Source organism: Polyodon spathula, chromosome 12 (genome assembly GCF_017654505.1).
Source record: "Polyodon spathula isolate WHYD16114869_AA chromosome 12, ASM1765450v1, whole genome shotgun sequence".
Classification (NCBI taxonomy): domain Eukaryota; kingdom Metazoa; phylum Chordata; class Actinopteri; order Acipenseriformes; family Polyodontidae; genus Polyodon; species Polyodon spathula.
The window spans coordinates 7102210-7120338 of record NC_054545.1 but is presented as its reverse complement, the minus strand read 5'-3'; the positions used below and the strand labels follow the sequence as shown (position 1 = coordinate 7120338).

At 36.2% G+C, this 18129-nt stretch overlaps 1 protein-coding gene across 3 annotated transcripts in view; it reads right to left on the bottom strand.

The window, feature by feature from the left end:
* Positions 1-18129, bottom strand: part of adck1 (aarF domain containing kinase 1) — a 121502-nt gene that overhangs the window by 67844 nt on the left and 35529 nt on the right. For all 3 annotated transcript variants that reach the window (XM_041265856.1, XM_041265854.1, XM_041265855.1), the window contains exon 4: positions 9137-9340. In XM_041265856.1, the coding sequence (XP_041121790.1) occupies positions 9137-9340 (204 nt within the window). The remainder of the gene's footprint in view (positions 1-9136; positions 9341-18129) is intronic.

Genomic DNA, 18129 nt, shown 5'->3' with positions numbered 1-18129 from the left:
GTGCAGATTTGATAGAAGCGTTAATCAGTAAGCAGCTTCAAATGCCATTTTAGATGTTGTGTTGTATTTTCTTTACCATTTTAGCATTTTGGGTGGCTCTAGGTTTTGTTGCTCCAATGAGTCATGTTCCAATCATTTTTAAATCAGCCTTCATCTGGCTTTGAACTTCTTTTGAGCTTGTCTAGAGAATCCAAAATGCCTGGACTGAAAAGACTTGATGCCCTTTCAGCACTGCCTGTCCCACCAACACTATAATAATCTTTCATAGTGGATCACCATCACAAAGCACTTTACAAGATATGAGACTAGGGTGTGTGAACCATGCATCAGCTGCAGAGTCACTTACAACAACGTCTCACCCGAAAGACAGAGCACAGAGAGGTTAAGTGACTTGCTCAGGGTCACACAATGAGTGAAGGACTGAGCTTGGACTTGAATCAGGGACCTCCTGGTTACAAGCCCATTTATTTAACCACTGGACCACATAGCTAACTACCTATATACTATATGTAGAGATGATTTGGCTGTTACAGTTGAAAGATAGTATTGACTGGAATGGGGGAAGATGCTTGGTCCCAGCACTTAGGAATTTGCAGTCAAGCTCAAAGCAAGCACAAAGCTAAGTAAAGACAGATTTTGAGAAAAATGATTGCGCAGTATTGAAGTAACAGAACCTAGAACCGGTCGGAATGATTGCAAACACAAATCTAATGCTGAGTGAATACTGTCAGCTTTCTGCAAACCGAAAGGGTTATACACCCCTTGACTAGTTCTCCACTTTGCTGCAATCACCATGCAAGCACAATGTTTGGAATTTGCATTACAGTTTTATATTCAGCAATAACGTATCCAGTCAATTGCAGTTTCCCTTTCCTTTGTGGTTGTAAAAACTAAATAGCCCCTGGGCAATTATTTACTCACACAAGCAAATGTTTTCAGTTTCCATTTTCTGCAATGAACTGCAAGCCCTCGAGGACCTTGAAGACGTGTTCTACCACAGCAGGGTACACAACTATGTATTATTCAATCTCCCGGAAAACATTGAACAAATGTTGAACCCTTGTAAGGGGCTAATTCATGCTATGTAGTGTCACTGTCACAGAAATTTAACAATGGCAGTGGATGGGATAAAATCTGTCACTAATAAATACAACATGTTCTAGTATAATTACCTAAAAAACAGAAATCCCCACACTGTCCAATACAAGATGCAGTGGAGCAGGCAGAAATGACAAAATAACGTTTCAATATATGAAAACGTAGGGTCAAAGCATTTTTATTTCCTTAAAGTGTTTATAGGCAGGAACAAAAACTGAGCTTACCTTCTTTTAGTTTTTTTTTATGCCCATTACTTTGATTAATTTGTTTAAGCTCGTATATGCAATTTTAGCATTCAAATCATTTTAAGCATCTCTCCTCACAATGGCCTTGCTTATGGTCATCAAAACATTACGTCAGAGTAAGAAACACGGCACAGCTATGATTTATGGGGATATTGTGTTTATATTTTCTCAGGAAATATGCTTAAAATAATTGTATTGCTAAAATTGCACATACGAGCATGAAGCAATTAATCAAAGTAATGGGAACATCAGTATTAAACAAAACGAAGATAAGCTCTGTTTTGATAAACTTCCACATCCTTAAATACACTGTAATATCTACTTTTACAGATATCAGCATGTTGAAAAATGAATACAACTGTGAGTTCTATAACATGTAACCTGTTCCTAAAATAAACACTATAAAACATAGGCATACAACCTTTAATACAAAAATGTATGCTACAGATTTTTTAATTACTATGTCAAAAAGAATGAATGTTGCCCTCCCCCTTGTCATGGGTCTCCCCTAGTTTACAATAGCATGAAATGCCAGTCATGACAAAAACTGTGCCATTTATTCCCTATGACTTAACTGTTTGTCATTTGTATTCTTAAGTGAGGCTGAACCGTAAAAGGTTAGGTCTAGATTGGTAATATTCTGATCTCAGCAGTGTGGAAATTATGTTTCTCTCATGACATCAAAAAGCCCAACACCTCTTGAACACCTCCGGCAAAAATTAGTTCGCAGATTTTCACTGCGAGAGAGTGCAGCCAGTGGTGTGAAATTCCATTACATTTTTAAACAGTTTCCTTTTTTTTTTTTTTTTTTTACTTAAAAAAAAAATCACACTTTTAAATGCATTGCTGTTCTTTTTCACAAGGAATCTCCACAGGGAGAGCAACTGTGAATTCTGACAAAAAACAGCATGTGAGCTTAAACAGTGATGAGGCCAAACTGCAAATCAAGAGCACATTAAAGACAGTGTGGCCTACCAATCTGAGGTCCTGAACTTTATTCTTCACCAGTAAAAGTGGCAGAATGTTAACCTGCTATTACAAAAATAGTTACTGGATTCACTTGGTAAATGGCTTCATGATAAGAAAAAAGCATATATACTGTACGTACAGCTACAACATCCAAGAGAATCATCTGTGCAGAATTCATAGCAGAATTATCTTACACATTTTGCAGTCCTAGGAATAGGTCTTAATGGGTTAATCGCTTAATGGTGTTAAAAATCATATATAATTCTATGATTTATTTTCCTTTGAGACACATAAGAACATTATCCTGAACACACCAATACCACAATATACAGCAGGGAATGACATTTCCATCACCTGCATGTTACCAAAGACAACAGGACCTTTTGAATACAATAATAAATATTTGACAACCAAAGATGAACACATGGGTTGAAAAACGCAGCTGATCACCAAACAGAAATACAATGGATATGATCTTGGGGGTGTGGGGCAGTGAGAGATCCTGATTTGTATCCAGCGTAATTAGATATTAATAAATGTACACCTTTAAGCCAGTCAATCACACACTCAGTAGCTCTAGCTGTATAAGATGGGTGTCTTAGCAAGCTGCAGAGACTGGCTAGAGACAGGAATCCTGTATGTCTTACAGAGGCAATCAAGGATTAAAGAACATGCATCCCCACAGATGGTCAGTAAATTGTCACAGACATCAGATTTCTGCACAGAAGAGGTTTTTTTTTGTTTGTTTTTTTTTTCCTGAGGGAGCACCATTAGCACAATGTCACAATGCTCTCGAAACTCCAGTGCTCAATGTTGTTGTTCCCAGGACTGCACCAAGCGCAGACACAAAGCAATACATAATGGAGAAGCGACATCACGCTGAACATTAAAAGATGTTCCCGGTGTACCACTGAGAAAATGAATAAAGCAAGGCATAAAGGGATGGAAATATCAAGCCATGCAAGTCCCCTGCCACAATCTCGCCACTGCACTGGGACTCGGCCGTATATAAAGCAACAGATAAATAACACTGAACATCATTGAGATAAAATGAACAGAGTGATGTAAATATTTAGGCACACATGTTTTCTCTCAACACTGCTGAAAGCAAAGGCACAGAGCAACTGCAGATTTGTTTTTCTTTTTTTAGAATGCAGCAGAGAGCAGTAAAAACAGTGACACTTTGATATTTCAGTGTTTCAAAGTGCCACAAAGGGAAACACAATGATTGCTTAAATCCACTCCAAGGACTCAGCTAACTGAGCTAATATGCATGATTTACATTTTGTAGGCATGCAGAAGTACTACATAGCAAAATTAACGCAAAATGAAATGATGTGAAATAAATTTAGCACTAATTGATAAAGATGTCGTGTTTTCTCATGAAAAGTATGAATACTTCAAAACATAAAAACATAAAAAGGATGTGTTCAAATGACAATACACTGTGCATCTTATCCTAAGTCATTTTCATACCATAAATCATTTTGCAGTACTGCAAATGTACAAACCTACATGCATGGAACACAAGGGAGTCACCACATTTTAAATGCCACTTGTACAGCTAGAACATGGATGACTCACTTGGGAAATCCCAACATCACTATAATAGCCCATGTATAAACTAGACAAGTGAGCCTACTGTGATGTTTCCAGTGCATCAGAAGACAGTTAACGATTAGCAGGGCTGTACTCACAGCAGAGCGGTGATAATGTTTATGTACTCAGTCAGCAGCACCAACTGCTTGAGCTATTGGTCCATATTTACTGTTGTTTCCTTTTAAAAGGCATTTAAGGTTACAGCACCTTGTTTAAGTACTTGAGTAAATAAATATTGCGGCTAAACTGCATTTAGGGTCAGATACACTGCATGATGCAAACACACAGGAGTCCTTAATACTGCATTCAGTTTGCTTTAAAACTTAAACGATTTTGAACAAATTAACTGTTCTTTGTTTCTGCTACAATTGCAGATTACTACATATTTTGGATTTTGTAATGTCAACAACGTTGTGTAGGTTTGTGTAGGTTATTCAGCAGCTCAAGTTTTTCTCATTCAGGAGCAAAACTACCACTGCAAAGTGCAAGATACAGATCTCTATTGAACTAACGATAAATATTCATGCCTTAAAGAGACGTTATTAGAAAAGGTATTCATGCTATTATAGTAATATATGGGATTGGGAGACGATAGTTGCAGCTAAACATAGTAGGTAAAGTACAGTTAAGGCTTAACTTAGATTACGTTATTTTTATCTAAAAAAATTTGACAGGAAAATGAGCATTTATTATATTCAGATTATATTCTATAGCAGTGTGGCCGTGATTTCTTAGGACTGTACATTGTGATTTTTAAAACCACAAGATTAAATTCCTGATTACTACAAAATCAGATGGAAATAAATCTATCATACCTTTATAAAGAACCTCTATGTGAGTCGTGAAATCGGTCCCATTTTTTGTTGTTGTATGCCAAAATAAAATGCTAGTATTTTCTATTCTGCACTGGGAATATTGATGCAGGTTCGCTTACTGCCGGATGCGTTTATGACATGTCATCTTCCTCTTTACTGAACTGCAGCCATCGTTAATGTGGACTATCATGTTCCAATTACATCATGTGTTTTTGTGTATGTTCTGCTAAATACTGAACTAAGAGCATCATTTTATAAAACCGAAAGTCCCAGAGCATTTTGACCGTGTGTTGAATTAACGGAAGCTGTCTGAGAAGACTAAAATGCTCTCTAACCCCCCGTAGAGCACTGGCTATGTCTAAGGATCATACCGAAGCACAATGCAAATAAAAAAATTAAAAAAAAAGGATTTTTAGATAACAAAGAGTTTCTACTGGATTTCAGTTTAGGTGTAGGTCCTTCCAACTGGGGTGAGATATTTTATCTACTGAGAAGTCCTTGAAAGCTGGGGTGCAGAACAATTTAAGCACTCAGTAAGAGAAGTCTCTCTCTCTAGCAATGTGGGTATATGACTTAGTGGAAATAAATAGCATTTTAGTTATAAACATCTGTCTTCAGAGTGCTGACGCTCAAGCAATGATGGCATTTGTACTGAACTGTATGTGTGAGAAAAGAAAATGACTGCTTCACACACTGGCAATTATTATTATTAATATTATTATAATTATTTTTTATCCAGCCTGCTACTGCTAGAAATGAAAAATTCACAACGCTGAAATAACCCAGCACATGGACACATATTATTAGGAGAATTCCACACGTTAATGTTTTCGGCTGGCTGGTATATAATTGAAATGCAGCAGGAGCTACAATAAAAGCCCCATCTTACATAACGGCAGTGCAAGCACAAGGCAGCACACTGAGACTTGCGTGCCATCTGTTGTTTGCTGGTATAAAGTAATGAAACAGGGTTCTGCATTGGGCTTTGTCACTGTGGGGGATTAATGCGCTGAACAATCCAGGGCTTGGTTTCATCAGCTAGGGAAGAAATCGCTTGTTTCAGCTTTGCTGGCTTCCCAAAGATTAATGAGGTCATTCTTTGTGTAATGAGACTACTAGTTAATCAACTGAGTGGTAACCATTTTGTTTCTTTTTCAAAAAACCTTTAGTGCATCCGTTATGTTTTTTTTTCTTTAGTATTATAGCTTTTCAGCTTCTTAATTTACCCCCCCCCCCCCCCAAAAAAAAAAAACACAACTGTTCCTGAGGCTCCTCTCTAGGCAATAAAAGCTTTTACTTATTTTATCTATTTAAGTAGCAAAGATCTATGAGACTTTTATCCTATTTTCAAGGACATCCTGGAAGACAACAGCAGCACATTAGGAAAAACATACATGCTAATAATATGAGAAATGTATGAGAACCAACAATGGTTCGGTATATGGTTCAGCCTTTTGCTTTCTGCTCAAGCGGCATGTTGTTTTGGCTAAAGGGATGTGACATGAAAAGGAGAGTTGATTATATTTAGATGTAATGCAAAAGGGACAGTGAAGGGAAGTGCATTGTGAGATCTTGTAAAAAAAGAAAAGTGCCTTAAAATATCTGGTACACAAGATGGCAAAATACTTGGAATCCATTTATAAGAGCAAAGCATTTACGTTATGTATCTGTAAGCACAAGAAAACAATAAAAATTCCTAGTTGTGAGTTAGTGTAAAATGGTAGTTTTTTTTTTTTTTCTCCATTTTTACCTTTTGAGAAATTTTGAGAAATGCATTCACGTGTTAGAAATAAACCACCAAAGAAGAGTCCCAGGTTTGGGAAACAATCTTATGTCATGCTGCAGCACAAGGAATTTTCTGAATGCTGTATAAAAAAAAAACTAGAGAGACCCAATTTTGCAAAGGCTAAAAACCAATTCAGTGTAAAATCTGAAGTGCATTGCTGATGTTGCACCTGATAGAGGGGAGAGGGGTTCTGAAAATATCACCAACACTCAATTCATAACATTGAAGAAAAAATAATGTCTAAAAAAACAAAACATATTGAACTAAAACTGGTCAGGTGTAAGTCATTGTTAACAATATTTTACATTCAATTGTTCGTCCGTCCTTCTGTCAGCCGGGTTTGACTACTACTACTACTACTACATGTTAGGCACATAAATAAACAGAGTATAGTATGTGGAATCAAGAAGGAAAGGTGCAATACAGGAAATGGAGAAGGTCACCTCTTACACAACTGAACGTGAATTTAATCAACTGTATTCAATGTCTTAAAAATAAATATTTATAAATATAAATATAAAAAACATAGTCTACCATCTAGTCCAAAGTACAACATTTGTAAACCTCCATGGGCACATGTTAGAAAAACAAACAGCATAGGATCTACATGAAAAACCTCACTGAATCTATTTGTATTGATTGTTCACATAAATCTAATGCTGTCAATCTTTTTTCAAGCTGATATGTATTGCCATGTTGTGTGATATTGCGCTTCTATCATTAAAGATAACCACTGACCCTTTCAAGCATCACGGCTTCCGAAATCAAAAAGAAAATTATACCTTATTTTTCTCCCAATTTATTTTGCACCAGTCTAGTTAATGATTTAAGCAGTCAAAAAATATACATCTGGCATTAAATCTTTATTTTATTATTATTATTATTATTATTATTATTATTATTATTATTATTATTATTATTATTATTATTATTATTATTATTATTTTATTATTATATTAATATTTATAATAATAATAATAATAATAATAATAATAATAATAATAATATGCTGTTGTTGTTTCTTTTTATGTATAAAATGTAACAAAACCAAATCCTTATTTAGAAAAGCTGAGTGGATCCAACACATATTTTGAATAAGCGGCTTCTCCAGAACTTCACATACTGGAAGTAGTGAGCCATGCAGATACAGATGAGTTATCTTCCAGGCAGCATCTCTGTAATGAGCCCACTGTTACAAGGCCTTTCCTTAAGCTAGGTATGACCTGACTAATCCATGGTGAGGCACGTCTCCCCGACCTTTGTCATAAACATCATGATTGTGCAGAGACTGCCACGGGAATTTATGAGCAAGGACATCCACAAGAAGAGAGGGCTCGAAGTACACTGCGACACGCGTTGCCAGTAATTAGCTAAAAAGAGCTGGCAAGTGCCAATTACAGTGCTAGGGCAGAGCAGCGACAGGCCAGCAAGATCTGCATTGCCGTACAGACATGAAAAGACAACGCTTGCTGAGTAACAATGAAAAAACACATAATCACTACTATTTGGATCCACAATTTCAATTTGTGATATATACCCTATTTATTAAATTAGTGTATTCGTACCACACACAAAAAAAGGCCCACTGTTTTCATTGTATTGTTAATAGAGGTAGGGATACACACCTGATGTGGTATGGTATATAAAGACCACTTCCTGAGTCTTATATACAACACAGTGTGTCTTAAGATTGAGATGTATCTCTGGCACAATCGTATAGAGAAATTGTTGGTGGGGGGCAGGGAATTTACAGTATTATACTTAGTTAATAAAAACTAAAAACATGAATTCATAAAATGTTATTTTGAATGTTGTGTTATTTGCTATGCACTACTTATATGCACAGTTGTTTTTTTTTTTTTTTTATAGTAAATCAATATACTACTACTAATATGAAAACTATTACCACTACTTGTACGATTACTACTGGTACTATTATTATTTACTGGTAATAATAATAACAATATATTGATTTGATTTTTTAAATCTGAAATATAAAACACAAGCAATATGTTTTTCTTTTTTTCTATTACATATGCCATGTTTACAATGAAATATTCGAAGGTCAGACTGTCCACCGAGGGCAAAGCTATTTTTGGAAAACAGAGCAAACTGAAAATAATTTATCTTTGCCTCTCATTATTAGAACAACACAGCAGTTCACATCTTGACAAGCAGAGGAAGCGGCAGAAGAGGACTTTTATTGTGACACAGTGAGGCACAGATTATTCTCCTGCTTCACTAAAATCAACGAGGCATGACAGGTCCATCTACAGCTTCAAGTAAGGAGGATCACCAACTGAAAATGCCCTTTTACCAGAAAATATTTCCTTTCTATTCACATTACACGATGTTAGATTTTTTTTTTTAATCTGAAAGAATAAATCATTGTATCATTGTACAAAAAAGTAATACATAACATATGGTGTTTATATGCATACGTTACAGGAAATAGAATTAAATGTTTTAGAGTGACCTGTAGATCTGCCAATTCAGAAGTACATGTTTATTATTTGTGGTATACTACATGATCTTTCATACCAGCACCGTAAGGTTTTTATTTTATACACTGCTGTTTTATACATATCATCTACTTATCCATGAGTACACAGAGAGAATCTAACCTCTTTTCCTAGGTCCTCTCTGATGACTTGCTCGATCTCCCGCAGACTGCTTTGGGGTGCCCTGCTGTGAAGGATCTTCAGCGTGCTTGTGTATTCCCCTGGAAGGAGGTAATCTAGTGCACCCAGGTGCTGACCCACCTTGATGAAGGTTCCTCTATTAGCACAGCACAGGTCTCTGAGTCGTTCTGCAGAACGCAGATGTACCTGTAAACATCAAGGAGAAGCCATGTTTACACTACTGTTATACATAACTGACAATACACTGAACTTTTATGTGTACATTTCCTGAAACACAATTATAATAGAATAGTGGCACGAAATTATAACTGAAATACACACCGGAGATTCAAAACCAGTATCTCCTTTGAAATGGCCTACATGGCAGGCCGTCAGATGGAATGTCATTTTATACATGGGCAATTTCCTCAACCTCTCTGCTCTGCAGCAGTTGATGGTTTTATTTCTATGTAGTCCCAAAGCGTTTCAATTGAACACACGTAGGAATACAGCAAGCGCTCATCCTGCAAATGTATAAATGCCGTTAATATACATCCCCTGCTTTATTACTGAAAATAGAATGTGAAGCCACATAGCAACACATAAAGACAAAAACATTTGATATTTATTAAACCACACTGTATCCACAAAGTAACATGTAGCAGATATCATTATTTTTATTTGTTTTAAATAGTGATAAAGTATAAAAACAAGTGTTTTGGATATTGTTGATATATAGATAGTTCCTCATAATGTAAACAGAACATTTCTGATAGAAACACCTCCAACAAAACTCATTGATAATATGCTTGGTGTTGCCTAACTGGTGTCTTTTCTACAGTACCTCCCATGCAAGTACTTATAAAGATCTTTAAGATCAGGACCCAGTGTGGTGGTGTACTGTAGTATAAAAATTAAAGAGGTCAGAAGTCACCACTGCTGGCTGCTCTGTGATTTGATTTATGATTTGTCGGCAGTCACCATTAAAGGTTGCTGCCTATCAGCATAGTCGATCCTGGACACAGGGTGACATCAGATGATAACCCATTCTCACTTGCAATTTAAGGAGGCCCAGGGCTGCCTTTATATGCGAACACTCCAAAAAAGAAAAGGCAGCCCAAGGCCGCCTTTATGTGAACACTCCAAAAAAGAAAAGGCAGCCCAGGCCACTGTTTTGATGTGGTCCAGGGCCTGCAATTCAGGACCAGGGCTGGCTTTTACATATGTATGAACGCAAAGCAGACTTAGGCAGCCTTTTCGTATCACATTACCAATTTGATTTTCTATGTTAACACAGAAAAACACAGATTTTCTATGATGTCAGAGATTTTTTTGTTTTACATTTGAGGAGGGGCAAAAAACACACAAGGCTTTTTTTGTTTGTTTGATAACCAAATCAATATACGTACCATATATAAAAATGAACACAGGCAACTTTTCTTTATATTTACATAAACAAACCTGTCTAATAAAACTGCTTTCGGTATTCAAGTTCAGTGTTGAATCAGGCTTCAGTTTATTTCAGTCAGTATACGGAGCTGTTCAAAAATGCCGAAAACAAAAACAATCACCCCTAAAGATCGGATCATCGAGTTTGGCTAGGACGAATTTCACGTCGATGGTAATGTGCTGTTTTGTACTTTATGCAGCAAGGCTGTAGATTACACTCGTAGGCAGACAATTGTAAAATGTGAAGCGCTAAACATAAATTGAATGAAACTAAACGTAAACCGCAGCAAACAGATTTTGTTCTGTGTTCAAACACCAGCGTCTCATGTCAATCTGGCTGGAGAATGCTGCAGCTCTATTTTACAATAGCCATCCAGATTTTTTACAACAGGAAACTATTTGTAATATTTGAAGTAAAAACAAAAAATCAATCAATCAATCAATAGCACTGTAACTTGCTTAGAATTTGAAAGTGTAAAAAATTGCATTTTGATTGCAATATTTCAATGCCTATTATTATGACTATTATTGGTAATGCTATTCAACTGGAGCTAGAGCAGTAGTTTATTATGTATTGAGCATGTTGTTGAGCAAAGTGTATTTGATATATGATGGTGTTTTGCTGTATTTAGAGAAGGAACAACGGTTATGTTACAGCCATATGTTCAGTAATCCTCCAAGAGCAGGGGTAATGCTGATGTTTAGTCTTTATTTGCAATGTTTAGGGACAAGAGAATAACAAAGACGGTATTCATGCAGGTTAAACAAATACGTATAACTGAGATGAAACATGTGTCATGTAAATATATGAATGTTTACTGTAAATGGAATGAATGTTAAATAACAGTTTATTTTTGTACAAAATGATTCCAGGTGTAACCAGTCATTGAATAATTAATTAATTACTATTTAATGCCGTGTCTTTCCTTAGGAGGGAGCAGTAGTATTAGGTGGTCAGTCGTGAGCTTGTCTTGTGAGTGTCAGTCATTGTGTACAACCTGAGTCATTTACAATCTGAGTGAAGTAGGACCAACACCCTGTTGCACACCACAACAGTAAGTCAAAATAGTATATATGTTTTTTTTTTTTTTTTTTTTTAATATATACTATTGCTACTACATCTGTTACAAAAAGATTACTGTATATCCCAGTAGCTCTTCCATTCTGAGTGCAGAATATGGTTTCATAATTAAAAAAAAAAAAAAAAAACAAGCAATTCACCACATTTTAGGCCTGCTTTTCAGTCACATATGAGAACGCACAAAGGTGCCTTAAAAACGCAAATGTGAACGGGGTTGCAGACCAAAATATGGGGCAGACCAAGGCCGGCCCAGCAGTGTGAATGGGGGCCAAGTGATTCAGGTTATGGTTGAAAACAGTGAATACTTGTGCATCTCAGTGTCACAATATGTGCATTATGAATACATTATCACACAATTAAAACAATCAAGTCATTAAATGGCATTAGCACAATATTACTAGCTTTTGTTAACAGGTGGCTTTTACCTGAAATCTATGTACTCTTTCACTCTATGGTTACTTATCCCATTTTTTTCTGTTTTGTGCTTTTTGATAAAGCCAGAGTAAACAAATCTCTATCTTTCTGGATTAAAATTAATCCTGCTCTGTAGTGGGTGGTGTATTTAAAGATTGTCCTGTGGGCATTACTATATAATGCCTAACAGCTAGCCTTGATGATGTTGGAAATTGGATTTTCATTGCCCACAAAAGATAGATATGATTGGAATAGCGAAGCAATTTAAATATTTTTTGAAATAATTATAAATGCTTGTTTCTAGAAAACAGTTTTTGAGGTCAATGTAACCAGGTTACTGTTAGAATTATTATTTTTAGGAACACAGCCATTTATTAATAATATTAAAAACATTAATAGACAGAAGTCACAACAAGATTATTAATAATCAACTTTTGTGCGTCTTTGTTATGTGTGAATTAAATAGGGCAAAAGACTCAGCTCTTTTAAGAATCTGACTGCTAGTTTAAAGAGGACGACGTTTTTTTTTCTCTATCTGTTAAAATCCCAAGGAGAGAAATCTGTGCCACCTGTCATTCCTAAGCTCTGGCAATCAGAAGCACACACTATTGGCAGGAACAATCCTTGCTAATGCCTACAGCAAATATACCCCTATCTCTCCAAGCGAGGGACTGTGCATTCAGATAAGGATCATCTATATGGTGATGTGGAGTTTTATGGTGTAAAACAAAAAGCTTTTTATCCCTTCCACATAGCTGCAGAAAAGGAAAACACTGCCTCTCTTAAAATCACATTCACAGGCTTATAGTGTTTTTATACATGTTTTAACAGAAAACACAATTGAAAAGAAGTCCTCTTGTGTACAAGAATATCCTGTTCTAGGGGAAACTCTGAAGGCAACGTTGGCATACACATAATTAAATAAGGAAGCAGCAAAAATCAAGAATACCGACATTAGTCATTCTAATCAGTTGCTTTACCAGTATTTACATTCACTGGGGTTTTTTTCAAAGCATAGTTCACCCAGTGGCTAAATACTATATTACATTTTTTTTTTTTTTTTTTTTTTCAATCAGGATTAAATTGGGCACACGGTGCCACTAGGTGTCCAAAAACTGTAAATGCAACAAATTAAAGGGACATTTAAACCAATTTCCTACAGAAAGCAAATTACTTGATATAATCTTTCTGTTAGTTCGATCACATTCTGTTATCTGCCTGAGTTACACATCCACAACATGGGATAATAAAAGCTTGACAGCTTTCCTCTGCACAGTACTGATGGGCAGCAGGGGGCTGTTGGGTACAATTAACTGCCTCCCTTTTCTCCACCAGCACAGCAGATCAGCAGACAGGACAGACTTTGACAAGCTTACTACAGTAATTGCTGGAACACACTGACATTTTTCAGTTCATGCAAAAAACCATTAGGTGCCTTCTTTTTGGGGCCAAAGTAATCTTATTGTCATCTCTGATCTTCGCTACCTGAATAAAGTGCCTCAGTATTTTAAAAAGGGTATGTTCTGTTCTGAAGGCTTCGTAAATCAAAGCTTGGTCACAAATCTAAATTTCAGACTAGAAAAAATACGAAACTTCTTGATTTGCTCCTCTACATCTCCTTCCTTCCTCTGCTAATGAAACAAAGACAACAGATGTTAGGAGATTAAATGCTGCACTAATAACAGTCTTTCATCTTCAGCACAGGCTGTACTTTTTTTTTCCAAAGGCAGAGCTTTATCAATTCCTAGCACAGTAAATGGATGGTTTCTCTTTGCACAGATATCATGTGATTTTTTTACAGCACAGTCCTTGACACTGGTGACATAGCAGCACAGAGTTCATGAGCATTAAAAAAAAAAAAAAAATAGCAGCAAGTTAGATGGTATAGCATTATAATGGGGAGAACATGCAAATCCCAATCTTTACTGAACATGCACCAATTACACAACTGTAAGCAAACAAAAGATTTAAAGCTTATCAGAGAAAACAACAGCTTGGAAATAACCTAATACTGGCTGCCATGAATGTAACAGTGACATTCATTCCCCACCACGACATTAGCATGACAAAGTAGATCACCTGAACATAAGAAAGTTTACAAATGAGAGGAGGCCATTCAGCCCATCTTGCTCGTTTGGTTGTTAGTAGCTTATTGATCCCAGAATCTCATCAAGCAGCTTCTTGAAGGATCCCAGGGTGTCAGCTTCAACAACATTACTGGAGTTGGTTCCAGACCCTCACGATTCTCTGTGTAGAAAAGTGCCCCCTATTTTCTGTTCTGAATGCCCCTTTGTCTACTCTACATTTGTGACCCCTGGTCCTTGTTTATTTTTTCAGGTCGAAAAAGTCCCTTGGGTCGACATTGTCAATACCTTTTAGAATTTTGAATGCTTGAATTAGGTCACCGCGTAGTCTTCTTTGTTCAAGACTGAACAGATTCAATTCTTTTAGCCTGTCTGCATATGCCATGCCTTTTAAACCCGGAATAATTCTGGTCGCTCTTCTTTGCACTCTTTCTAGAGCAGCAATATCTTTTTTATAGCGAGGTGACCAGAACTGCACACAATATTCAAGATGAGGTCTTACTAGTGCACTGTACAGTTTTAACATTACTTCCCTTGATTTAAATTCAACACTTTTCACAATGTATCCGAGCATCTTGTTGGCCTTTTTTATAGCTTCCCCACATTGTCCAGATGAAGACATTTTTGAGTCAACAAAAACTCCTAGGTCTTTTTCATAGATTTCTTCTCCAATTGCAGTATCTCCCATATGATATTTATAATGCACATTTTTATTTCCTGCGTGCAGTACCTTACACTTTTCTCTATTAAATGTCATTTGCTATGTGTCTGCCCAGTTCTGAATCTTGTCCAGATCATTTTGAATGACCTTTGCTGTTGCAACAGTGTTTGCCACTCCTCCTATTTTTGTGTCGTCTGCAAATTTAACAAGTTTGCTTACTATACCAGAATCTAAATCATTAAAATATAGATTAGGAATAGCAGAGGACCTAATACTGATCCCTGTGGTACTCCACTGGTTACTACACTCCATTCTGAGGTTTCTCCTCTAATCAGTACTTTCTGTTTTCTACATGTTTACCACTCCCTAATCCATGTACATGTGTTTCCTTGAATCCCTACTGCGTTCAGTTTGAGAATTAATCTTTTGCGCAGGACTTTGTCAAAAGCTTTCTGGAAATCTAAATAAACCATGTCATATGCTTTGCAATTATCCATTATTGATGTTGCATCCTCAAAAAAATCAAGCAAGTTAGTTAGACACGATCTCCCTTTCCTAAAACCATGTTGACTGTCTCCCAGGACCCTGTTACCATATAGGTAATTTTCCATTTTGGATCTTATTATAGTTTCTATAAGTTTGCATATAATAGAAGTCAGGCTTACTGGTCTGTAGTTACCTGGTTCAGTTTTGTTTCCCTTTTTGTGGATCGGTATTATAATTGCAATTTTCCAGTCTGTCGATACCAACCCTGTGTCAAGAGACTGCTGCATGATCTTGGTTAGCGGTTTGTAAATAACTTCTTTCATTTCTTTGAGTACTATTGGAAAGATCTCATCTGGCCCAGGGGATTTGTTTATTTTAAGAGCTCCTAGTCCCTTTAACACTTCCGCCTCGGTTACGCTAAAGTTATTTAAAACTGGATAGGAACTGGATGACATGTAGGGCATGTTGTCCGTATCCTCCTTTGTAGATCCACTGTATGCACATGGAAAAGTTTGATATAAAGACAGACAGCCCTAGATTCTTATACTCTCAATAGCTTGTGCTAAAGTATGTCCAAGTTTTAGACCAGACATGTGCCTCCACACAGATCCTCACTCAATAACTTATACTAGTGAATGTCCTTAGTAAGTTCCATCAGAATTTATTAAGCAGTTGGAAACACACTGCAATGTGTAAAGCTGTAAGTGTGACACACCGACAGTCGGAATAGGGATATACGAAGGCACCCTGCCTCTCTGTCTCACCTATCAGTCCATCAATATGTCACATCTAAGTTTGTACAAATATATAGAGAAGTTATTATTCAATTGAGAGAAAAAACAACCTTTCTTTAGCACGTTATCGTGAGTACGATAATCAGAGGGGCATATGGAGGCATCTAAGTCTGTATGTCAAACTTACATTTTAACATGTGCAAAAAGAGGATGCAGGTCACGGTGATCTGCTTCATGTTACAGATGAATCTCATTGTGTTTGTACAGCCATGGCAGGGAATAACTCTCAATGTGGACTTTCTAAAGTTAATGAAAATGCACTACCCCAACTTGACTTTGCATATGAGGCTACTTCAACCTCACATACTGCTCATGGAAATATGACATTTAATAAATGCAAACACATTTTGTCTAAGTCTGAGCTTTATCTTTTTAAGTTGTTGTTGCTGTTTTGTTATTGAATTGTTATTGAATTCCAATTCTTGGTTTTGTGCACTGCTTTGTAAAACATACAATATGAATATTGTCTAATTATTCTAAGACCATGGTGCATTATTCAGCATACATCAACAAGGTAAACAGCTAGGCTAAAGAAAAAAAAATACCACAGATCATTCAGATTTTGTGATTCATTTGAAACCTGCATAGCAGGGCAGTCTGCAAGCAGGCAGATGTGTTTAATAAAAAAGGTTTATGGTAAATAGATGAATCTTGGCAGGCAATTAAAACAATGAGACAAGAAAAGTGAAGAACACAAGTGGGTGTGGGAAAGTTTGAAGCATTTTTCAACACAGCACCTGAAAATACTGAAAGGCCTTCTGTAACACATTTGAATATGTTTAAAGAAATAACTAGTCTCAGGTGGATTCTTGCCAGTAGAGTTAAAACAGACAGCTTCATCAGCTGGACTAACAGAGAAATACACAAATACTGCATACTCAACACACCATGACTATTTTCCTGTACAGGCAGTCTGTCACACTGCCTCAACTGAATTATTGACCATAATAGGGATCTTTAAAGTACAGATATACATATTAATGCATATATATATATATATATATATATATATATATATATATATATATATATATATATATATATACACACACACACACACACACACACACACACACACACACACACACACAATAAGTAATCATTAATTTAACATATTCACACAAGTATCACATTTCCACTTTGCATCTCTTTTTAAGTCATATTTTCTAAAATTGTTTCCTCTTTCTGCCTAACGGTATTGATGTATGAACAAGATATTTTTCCACAGCTAAATTGGCGGGGGGACAGGACGATGACTGGCACTGATTTGTACATTGCTCAGACTTTGGACCATTGGTCTCAAGTCAAGTCACATACTGTACCATGACTTAGTGTCAATTGGAGGATGTGTATAGTGATGCATCTCTATATAGTATGGACTGATGGGCTATACTGTAGTTGAATTACCAGATAACTGCATACAGTTACTGTTTTTCATTTTATTGGTATTTTATGAGCAGAAACAGTACATGTGTGTATATTAGTGAATGATATTAGTACCCTAAAAGAACTGAGATGGATGGTGGAACAAATGGCTACTGCTTGACCTAAAAAAAAAAAAAAAAAATTCAGCTGATATTTAAAAAGCAGCAGTGCCACAGATCAATCCTCTGAACTCTAATTTGCAGGATATTTTCCACTTCATTTTCTTTCTAAAACTCCATAACCCATCATCAGGACTTGGCTGCTGGTCCAGGTTTGAGACCTCTTTTAATTCCAAAGCATAATAACCCCTGTGCTTTCCACACAGTCATTAGGGATTAATGCAGTGTAATCTTTTCAAATCTCAATGCCAGACATCATATATCTTTTTACAGCTGTACTCTTATATATATATATATATATATATATATATATATATATATATATATAAAAATAAAATAAAAAAGACTAAGAAATACAGTTGTTCATGTTCTCAGCCTTTCTTGTGTGAAATTTTTTAGGAAAATGTACAGTGCCTATAGGAAGTATTCACCCCGCCTTGGACATTTTCACAGTTTTTTGTGTTACAACCTGAAATCGTGATG